Source organism: Scaptodrosophila lebanonensis, unplaced genomic scaffold (assembly GCF_003285725.1).
Source record: "Scaptodrosophila lebanonensis strain 11010-0011.00,11010-0021.00 unplaced genomic scaffold, SlebRS2 tig00000085-arrow-pilon, whole genome shotgun sequence".
NCBI lineage: Eukaryota > Metazoa > Arthropoda > Insecta > Diptera > Drosophilidae > Scaptodrosophila > Scaptodrosophila lebanonensis.
The window spans coordinates 2,601,789-2,611,798 of record NW_022060564.1 but is presented as its reverse complement, the minus strand read 5'-3'; the positions used below and the strand labels follow the sequence as shown (position 1 = coordinate 2,611,798).

General features: G+C 38.6%; 2 protein-coding genes across 3 annotated transcripts; both read right to left on the bottom strand.

Annotated features, from left to right (window-relative positions):
- Positions 1–213: 213 nt before the first annotated feature.
- On the bottom strand, positions 214–4,536 carry LOC115626306 (sphingolipid delta(4)-desaturase DES1). The gene is made up of 2 exons (XM_030521636.1): positions 3,978–4,536; positions 214–1,537 (listed from the first exon to the last, which is right to left on the bottom strand). Exons 1-2 carry the CDS (start codon positions 4,373–4,375, stop codon positions 970–972), a joined length of 966 nt encoding a protein of 321 aa, XP_030377496.1. The 5' UTR covers positions 4,376–4,536; the 3' UTR covers positions 214–969.
- A 1,101-nt stretch (positions 4,537–5,637) lies between these two features.
- Positions 5,638–9,516, bottom strand: LOC115626602 (eukaryotic initiation factor 4A). Of its 2 annotated transcripts, none has more exons than XM_030521991.1 (5): positions 9,432–9,516; positions 7,793–8,019; positions 6,773–7,386; positions 6,335–6,558; positions 5,638–6,268 (listed from the first exon to the last, which is right to left on the bottom strand). In XM_030521991.1, coding segments are annotated over exons 1-5 (1,212 nt in total). In that variant the 5' UTR covers positions 9,434–9,516; the 3' UTR covers positions 5,638–6,123. The 2 variants fall into 2 exon arrangements, with proteins under 2 accessions (XP_030377851.1, XP_030377852.1); XM_030521992.1 differs by lacking the exon at positions 9,432–9,516 and adding an exon at positions 8,231–8,355.
- Between the last annotated feature and the right edge of the window lie 494 nt (positions 9,517–10,010).

Sequence of the window (10,010 nt, the reverse complement as noted above, 5' to 3'; positions counted from 1 at the left end):
GGGCAACAAAAAGCAGACACTTTCCATATTTTGAAATTACCTTAGGGCCTATTAGATCGGCCACTCGCAACGGAAAATATATACTTTATATATATGCAAACAAACATATAGCCATTAGGTTATGTGATTTGTCATTTGTCGTGCCCATCAAGTAGCACTTGACGTGCGGCATGCAATAATCAAGGCCCACAAACAATCGTCTCACGTGTTATATTTCATTGTTTTTTCATTTTGTGTGTTTATTGCAGTACAATACGTAACAGTTTTCCAATTTGTTGTGCTTTTTTTTAACGCAGACGTCTCAGTGCAGTGGGTTGCTGGTAAGATTGCAATTTACCGGACTCTTGTAGAAAAATAATATTTAGTTCGACCAGCTGCATGAGACGGGTGCGCTGAAAACACGACGATGTACGAATTTACAATTTATGCTCGTTTCATATAAATTAGGTTAGACACATACATATTTAGAAAATACTAAACAGCTTAGTACTAGGACACTAGTTTTAAACACGCCTTTCAATCCATGAGGTAATAATAATAGCAATCGTAATAGTGTTTCAAAACAAACTCTCACTTTTCTAGCGGCAATATCAAATACATGCTGGTCAGATGCATTAGCTAGCTAATAATACGTGTATATATATAAAGGATATAGAATATGTTGTTTATAGTTAATCAGCCGTGCGATGCGAGCACTGTGCGGACTGCTTTATCTAATCGCGCGACAGCGAGCTACAGATTAGGCATTAACAGTGAGCTTCAATTGCGTGTGTTTTGGTTTGAAGTTTGGTTGAAGTTGGATGTTGTTGTTGTTGTAACTGATTGACTGGCCCGATTTAAATTATACTCGTGGTAATACGGTAATGAATTTGAAAACACATATAATAGTAGACAACTGAATGGTTATGCCTAAACGTTGAGATTACATAATGCCAAGAAACCAGTAAACAATAGTTGGTAGCAAATAATTTAGGAGGCCAATCCGCGCTGGCGCCTCTTAACACGCGCATACGGCCCCACCGCCGGATCCATTATGAAATCATAGAGCACCCGTGTCCAGCTCGTATGCTGCGGCATTGTGTCGTAGAATTCCGGCGCGATGCGCTTCACCTCGGGCAATCGGGAGCCGGGCACGGCTGGGAAATCGTGGTGTTCATTGTGATAGCCCACATTGAAGGTGATCCAGTTGAGTGGTCCGTAGTAGGAGTATGTTTCGAAGCCTTTGGCGAACATGTAGTGCTCCGAGATGAAGTGCCCGGCAACCGGATGCAGACCCATGGCCAGAATCGATCCCAGCACCAGATACGCCATCGATTTCCAGCTGGTAAAGTAGACAATCGCAGCATTGAAAGCCAGCTGTATGATGGTATTTATGATCTCCAGGCGTGTCGGCGGCTTCGGATTGATGACCAACGGCCGAAAGATGTAGAAAAATGGCTGCAAACACACCCAAATGAATTTCCCGAAAGTTGTATCGAATAGACGCGCCTCCAAAAGCGTCGGTATGTCCGTGTCGATCACCTCGTCGCCCTGGTAACTGCAATAATGGAAATAATACCAACATTTTTTTATAAGTAGTGATAACCAAATTGATTTAATGCTTTGCTTATTTTATATTGAAATTGTGCAGATAATATGAATAATAATGCAAATAATTAGCAAAATACAATACAATACAAAATAAATTATTTGAGTAGACTGTTCAAAATTAAACATTAAATGGTATTATTAAAAAATAATTGCTTTTTCACTAAAACATTTTGAAATTTTTGAAAATTCTGTATTCAAGAACCAGACATTAGTTATCTATAAAATTTTTAAATTATCTATCGACAATTTGTTTGTCTAGTCATGTCATAAAAGTTCAGAAGGCCTCAAGCTATGATTTCCTAAAACTTCCCTCATATTATACAAATTTCATAAATGATTAAATATTGATAACTAGAATAAGTAAATAATTATTATTCAACAAGTTTTAAAAAGTTTCGCCAAGAGCTACAAGTAAGAGATAATACAGGACCTACTCGTTTAAAAAGTCTAGAAAGCTGACAACAATTTGGAAAAGCAATGATAATTTATTTAAAAACATGAAGAAGAAAAATATTTAGTCATTCTTTAGTTCAGTTGTTAACAAAAGCGGAACTGACAAACTCAAAAAGTATGAAATAAACAAATTTTATTCTTGAAAGTGTAAACTATAAGAGGCTTACGAAACTAGCATAGCATCAGAGCTAAGCAGGTTCTACAAAGCACGCAAAAGGGCTGGAGAAGGGCCCCCCATTTCACTAAGGAACAGATGGATTCTACCGACAGTGCTCTCTAATTGCTCATAACAATTATATCTCATTCATCCAGTTAAGGGCTCTCTAATTAAGAGCCAATGGGGTAGATACTAGTTCTTGAAATTGGCGCCTGACACTTAATGGCGCAATCAACAAGACACTTAATTGCCGGTCTCTGCCTGACTGTCATAGCCAACGAAATAGTATACACATGTAGGGTGTACATATGTACAGTAAATTTGATTAGATAAATAGACCTTATCAGAACACCTGGGTCACCATGTCTGGCACTTAGTCAATGGATTAGATTTCAACTGCTTTCCCTTACCATCTGACTCAGCAGCGTCTGTAGTCAAAACAATTCATTTATCAAAGGCCCTAACAATTTGTTAAATTATATAAACACACATCTATAAGTGCTAAAAATTTAATAATAAAAATAACAGAACCCCCATAAAAAATATATTCATTGAACGATAACATTTTACCCACTTAATAGTGCAAAAAGTCTTGCGACTGTGAATCACACCGTCTACATAGAGAAAAAAAGTAGATTACAAAATTTACCCCAAAATCGGGTTTATGTTTCCAAAAATTATTTAAAATGCCTTCGTTTCTACGCAATATTTTGCAGAACGAAGCAAAACTTTGCTGGAAACTATTTTAAGAGCTTCAAATATATTTGGTTAATATATAAGAAGGCATATATACTTTGTTAATATTTAATTTTTATTTAAGAACTGTCCTAGGTTGGACTGATTTCTGATCATTGTCTATATAAGTGATATATTTGTGTGAAAAACAATCACAGAAAGAAATAACTGCCATATTCCGAGTAGTTGGAATTTATTTTTAAATTCATTTTCAGAGTTGGTTTTCATTATCTCTTGCCAATTTTAAACAAATTTGAGTAACAATAAGTAATCCAAGGGTTAAAACAATAAAATAAAAGGGATACTTTCATTAAAAGTAAAAACAAAGTATTGAAATGTTCCTATCGTATATTTTTCTCCTAACACGTGAAAAGCAAACAAGTCGCACGAATGTCTACGTGACCAATGGAAGCAATTTCTCCATGGAAATAAAAACTAATCGAAAAGATTTCCTGTCCATTCAGAGTTTATAAGCCCAGGGGCTGTAGATAACCGCCATTTATAGTTTTAGTAATCTTATCTGCTAAACAATTAATGGCAATTCGATAGCCAAGATGTGGAAAGTACCCAGAACGCCTTGATATATACACATATGTACACACATAGCTAGGGGAAGCAACAAGATAAGCTTTCTTATGAAAGAAAATTGACTCATTTTGTGAAAAATAACGAAGCACAAACTAAAACTGCTGAGACATTCAAAAGATTGCGCCATGTACAGTGTTGTAAAACGAGTGAAGTCGTCGGGTCTAATGGGAAATGTCAATAAAAGAAAAGGCGTGAAAAGCGGTCCCAAATATGATTCTCGAGCGCTGTTGACTACGCCCCAATAATAAATAATACAAGCGCACATTTTACAAACATATGAACATACTTATATATAAACATACAAATGTACATACGTACATATGTACTTTTTGTTGCCGGCATAAAGCAGCAATTGTTTGGCTGTGTGTGTGCTTGTAAGGTCATGGCGTCATCGAAATCAACAACAATGTAAAGCGTACTAAACAAGCTCACCCACACTGGCACCACAACTTACCGATGATGTTCCAGGTGGTATTTGCGAAAGGATATGGACATGGGCAATCCAATCGGCAAATTGCAGATGAAACCCAGGATGCGATTGTGCATGGGCCTGCTGTGTCCAAAGGCCAAATTGTGAGAGATCTCGTGCACGGCCAACATAAGCGAGTGATTAATCACGCCGCCGAAGCAGTAGGCGGCCACCAATAGGTATGTCCATGAAAGATGCTTCACAAGGACACACATCAGTATTTGGATGAGCACCATGGTGCCGGCTACCCATTTGAAGTTCGGATCATAGCCGAACAGTTTCTTAATTTGCGGATATTTCTCGAGTATGATTTTCCGGCGCGACGCGTGCGGCTCTTCGGTATAAACCCACTCAAAATCGGTGCGCGAGACTTTTTGGCCCATGCTTCTGATTATTGTATTTGTGGGTGTGCGCGGGTGATTGCGAGTAGAATCTTAATTAACTTTTTGACGGCTGCGCTGCTGATTGGTCTTTACGACAATTCAAAGCGCTGACATTATTGTCGAATGATTTAATAAACCTTTATCATAAATGTGTATTCGTAGAGCACCGCGCGATAACTAAATTAATGAACTAAACGAAGCGGCTGGCATATTATCGTGAATCACGAACGTAGCGAACAAGTCTGTTAGGGTTGTCATGACATTGTCTGGAAACAGCTGTTTTAATAACTACTCATAACTTGCGAGGCATCGATACTTTTGATAGGCTCTTTTCAAAATTGCCAGTCTTCCGTTAACTATGTTCGAATGCGATTCGTGTTTTGCACGTTTTCGACTTCTCTGGGAATCAAGAACAGATCGCAGGAAAACAAACGTCTCTGTCTTGTTTTTGTGAAGGCTGTATTCACCGGTTAAGTGCGGTTTAAGAAATCAGCACAAGAATCAAGGAATCTTGGCTAGTTACATGTTGGCTGACACTAAAAGTGCGTAACACAGCTGAATCCTTTGAGGATTCAAATTGAAATTAACATTATATGGCCTGTCACTAATTATTAATAGCTCATGTAAGTTCAGCGTGTTCGCAGCACAGTTTAAGTGCAAAAGATTTCTCCATATAGACTATACACAATCGTTGTTTACAATAAATAAATCGTTTTCAACCAAAATTGTTAATAGCCAATATAACCGGAACCTATTCGTAGTACAATTTAAGTGCAACAGAAAGATAAGAACGGTACACAATTGTTGTTCGCCATTTTATACAATTTCTTATACTTGTTATCAGTAATTGTAGTACATTATGAAAATTCTGTAATTCAAATAATTTAATTAAGATTATGTTTAAAAAACAAACGCATTGTGTGTTAGGCACCACGCTGTTACTGCTCTTGCAGCAGCTGCCGATGATGGTTGTTTGACTAAATAGTTGTCTCTGTTTCTGCCAATTAAAGGCTGTTCTGACTCCTTTTGCCGGCATGTTGCTCTTCAAACGAAGTCTTAAACGATGTTGGTGGCTGGTGACGCTAGTAAATGGTGTTTAAAACTGGCTGACTGACTAATTGATGACCTAAGTGTGTGTGTGTGTGTAATTGATAGGTAATTAGGTGTGCTACCGAAGCTGCTCAGCTGTTATTTGTTTATGTGTACGTGTGTGTGTGTAAATGTATGCGCGTTCTTTTTTAAATATATTTAAACATAAAATATTGTGTATATATATTTTTTTTGTATTGGTTTTATATATTTTTATCAATAATTCTAGAAAAAGCTAAAACAATGTTGTTGCTGGCTTACTGCAAAAATTGAATGGTAGATGGTATTTTGCGGTAATAGTTTTGTTTTAGCAAATTGTTTCTTTCTCTTTAGATAGTTGTTGAATGCAAAATAATTTGTTGCTGTTATTGTTGCTTGTTGACGACGTAGTATTTGTTGACGCACAGCTTGTAGAGGGCGCGTTGACGACAGTTGTTGTTGCCGTTGGATGATGTTTATACATATATTTTCCTACTCCCGCTGCGATGTTTAGTTGTTGTTTTTGCCTTTTGCTGTCTCTGTTGAATTTTATGATCTTTCTGAATAAATATTTAACGTGAATTTGTTTTCTTGTATTTTAATCGCTCGTTACTTTTGCAAAATCTTGCCTTTGCGCTCACTCACTATTTCTTTTTTTTTTTTTTGCTCAACAAAATTATTTAAATCAAATCGGCAATATTAGCAGGCATTTCATCAATAGTAGTATGATAGAATTGTTCAATATCCTTGAGGATTCGTCGATCATCATCTGTAATGAAGTTAATCGCCACACCCTTGCGACCGAAACGACCACCGCGACCGATTCTGCAAAGAGAATGAAAATAGCGTGATTACAATGGGAATGGAGCGTAAGCAAGTTGTGGGCCTTACCTATGAATGTAGTTCTCCCGGTTGGAAGGCAAATCATAGTTAATAACCAAAGACACCTGCTGCACATCAATACCACGCGCCAATAAATCAGTTGTGATCAATACACGGGAAGAGCCCGAACGAAATTGTTTCATGATAACCTCACGGTCGCGCTGCTCCATGTCGCCGTGCATGGCCGAGACGGTGAAATTGTGGTTGGTCATCTCCTGGGTGAGCTGATCCACCTGGAGAATTGTGAACAGTATAGTTATATATATGTTTACAGTATGTTTCTCTTATAGAATATACACGATTATTCCTAAACGCAACTTCAGTCATATAAACAAAGAAATCAAATGTTTAGACACTTATAGCTGCTCTCTAAAGCAAATATTTAATTCATAACTGGTCTGTTTTCCTGCTATAAAGCTTTCGCTATACCACCAATCCCCCACTCACCTTGCGACGGGTGTTGCAGAAAATCACCGACTGGGTGATGGAGAGCGTATCGTACAGATCGCACAACGTGCCCAACTTCCAGTTCTCCTGCTTGACGTTCACATAGAACTGCTTGATACCCTCAAGGGTAAGCTCCTCCTTCTTAACCAGAATGCTCACGGGCTCACGCATAAAACAACGGCTAACTTCCAGCACATCTGGTGGCATTGTAGCGGACAGCAAAATCACCTGTACATCAGGGGGCAACATCTTGAATACGTCCTGGATTTGATCTTTGAAACCGCGAGACAACATCTCATCGGCCTCGTCCAGCACGAACAGCTTGATGTTTTGCGTACGCAACACCTTGCGATTGATCATGTCATACACACGACCAGGTGTGCCGACCACCACATGGCAACCGGACTCCAGATTGCGTGCATCCTCGCGCACGTTAGTGCCACCGATGCAGGCATGCGAATGCACCTTCATATACTCGCCTAAGGCCATGACAACGCGTTGGATTTGCGTGGCCAATTCGCGAGTGGGTGCCAAAATCAATGCCTGACAATCGCGAATGGACGTATCGATTTGCTGAAGGATAGCAATCGAGAAGGTGGCAGTTTTGCCGGTACCTATACGAAGACAAATACATTAAAGAAGAATTAGGATTAACTCAAATTCGGGCTTTAAAACATATTTCTTATATAATATGGGTCCAGGGTGTTATGATAATTATTGATTTTTAAAATCATATTAATATTCAATTATTTTATATCGTGAGTTGAACTGCCAGCCGTTGAGGCCTGTTTCTGTTTGTTGGATCAAAAGGCGGTAAAACCATTATTTGGCAACACTGTTAGCAAGAAATGCAGCTGACTTAAAAAGTGGCGCGCAAGCGCTCAAGAGAGCGCCAAAAAAAAAAGAGATGCCAGCAAAAGCGGGCCTGTGAGTCACCGACACAATTTGTCACTTTCACGTTAAGCCAGAGTTAGGAAGAGGTATTTTATATTATATGCACATAACATGAATATCACTCACCCGATTGCGCCTGGGCAATGACATCGCGGCCCTTAACGCAAGGAATGATGGCGCGCTGTTGAATGGCGGACGGCTTCTCGAAACCATAACCGTAGATGCCGCGCAAGAGCTCCTCACGCAAATTCATGTCATCGAAATTGTCATAGACCTCATGCCAGGTCGATTCGATGACACCCTCAGGGTCCATGCCAGCGGGTCCTTCATGAGCTATTTCAGTTCGATCATCCCTGCGTGCGTTTGTGTGTGCGTGCAAAGAAAACGAGAATGAATAAAGACAATATAAGGAAATGAGCAAAAATTAAGTCCATTTTTCCTGTTACTGCCTGTCCGCTCGACTTTTTCTTATTTTTTTTGGTTAGGGCGAATCTGCGCTTGGCAACCAAAAACCAGCCCAACGTATGACGAAAAAGTGGCGTTGGCGACCGCCACATTACTCACATTATCAACAATAAAAAATTGACTAGTTGAACAATTTATATACTGAATTTCGACGGTTTGTGCACCGTATGTTTGTAACAATTTTCTGTATTGTGTGTGTGTTTTTTCTTTCGAATTCTTAAAAAGTATTAACGAAAAATTTTAAAGGTTTTTTTCCAGCTTTCTGTTCTACAAAAAACACAGTGCACAAACGTGTTTTATTTGTTGTGCGTGCTACTCTGCGGTATTTTCACGTATAAATGCGAATATGAGTTTTTGACGACCGCTAGGCGGCCTTTGACGTCGCCCATGAACGTTTGTCAGTGCGAGTACACGATGTATGTGTGTAAGAAAGAGAGCACTATATATGTCAATGTCGGTGGTTGTTGTGGATGTGTGAGCAGACAAAAGCTACCACTTTTTTCCCCTTGAGAGGAACAGAATGCAGTGTTGCATGTGAGTAGTAGGAAATAGTTGCAATAAGTAGTAGACAAAAAGGCAGTAAAACTGCTACGAAAACTATAAAGCAACATGGGGAATATATTTAAGGCGTATGTAAAATGCCGCTTGTATTGCACACAAGAGAGCGCGAGAGAACGCACACGGTAGAGTCCAGTGTCCAACCACCAAGTGTTGGATCACACATATTTTACTCGGAATTGTGGAAATTCGTGGAAGACCAAACATTTTTTTGATGCGGTCTGCGATTTTAGTGAGATCTCCATCTACCGAACACTGTCTATTTCATTTTGATTATTACGTCCAGTCAGCGGTTATGAGTCAATCGGTTTGATTGTGTTGGTGGTGAGAGAACGTATATTTATTTTTGCAACGCGTATGGAATGCATTGTTGTTGCGTCGTAGGTCAAATGGCACTTCAAGGCTACAAAACATATAGTTTTGAATCTAAATGCTGCCATATTTCCACTTAATTTTTATTACGCCTCCAGAAAGTATTAAATATTTGCCAACCATCATCTCTATTGTGCTCACTGTCGTTCTCTCTCTCACACCCGCTCGTACGCGCTCTCCTGCTTTCATCGTCGTATTAAAGTTCTTTCTTTATGTGTTTCACACAACTTGGACCGTCTTAAATTTTCAACTGCTATTTTGGGCACTACTTTTCACTTAAACCTGCTTCATGTAGCATCTCATTTCCAGCAAATATTCTTGTAATTCTATTTTTCACGTTTTGTGTGGTTTATACCGCAATTATACTAACATTTTCTTCAAAATTATTTGGCACTTGGCACTTTACACGTGCTGCTGATTTGTAGAAACCAAGCGAAAGGCCATCTTGCTAGAGACGAGCGATTTGGACGTATCTGCGACTTTGTCACCAGTATGTGTATCCAAGTCACAGGAGTGATCAAATTGTAGAAGGACCGGTGCAAATTTGAACATGCGACAAGCCATTTTTTTGTGGATATTATAGTACATTAGTGTTATTAAAGTAATTACAATTTGATGAAATTGACTTTAGGAACACTTAAATAAACTACACTTAAAGTTATCGCTAAGTAGCAATCGATAGCATTCTTTCATAGCCTTAGGAATGGGAGATGTAAGGAAATCATCGATGATGCTATAGATGTTAAGAGACCGCTGCACTTGAATTTTCAAAAACAACTTAATTATATTTCCAGAGCTGTCTTTGTTTACCAAATGTAACCAAAATGTATTAATTAATTAATCATTATTGTATAGATTGTTAATGATAATGAGTCGCTAATATAAAAACTTATGCGGTAAGATAATTTGAACATTTTTCTATTGCAATCTGTATCCACTGCTCCTTTCA

Bases quoted from the DNA above. Each gene is read 5' to 3' on its own strand.
- LOC115626306 (XM_030521636.1), bottom strand. From the start codon at position 4,375: ATGGGCCAAAAAGTCTCGCGCACCGATTTTGAGTGGGTTTATACCGAA. The intron at 1,538-3,977 runs GTAAGTTGTGGT...CCATTATTGCAG, and splicing joins TACCACCTGGAACATCATCG to TTACCAGGGCGACGAGGTGA.
- LOC115626602 (XM_030521991.1), bottom strand. The intron at 6,559-6,772 runs GTGAGTGGGGGA...ACAATTCTCCAG, and splicing joins TCTGCAACACCCGTCGCAAG to GTGGATCAGCTCACCCAGGA. The intron at 6,269-6,334 runs GTAAGGCCCACA...TTCTCTTTGCAG, and splicing joins CGGGAGAACTACATTCATAG to AATCGGTCGCGGTGGTCGTT.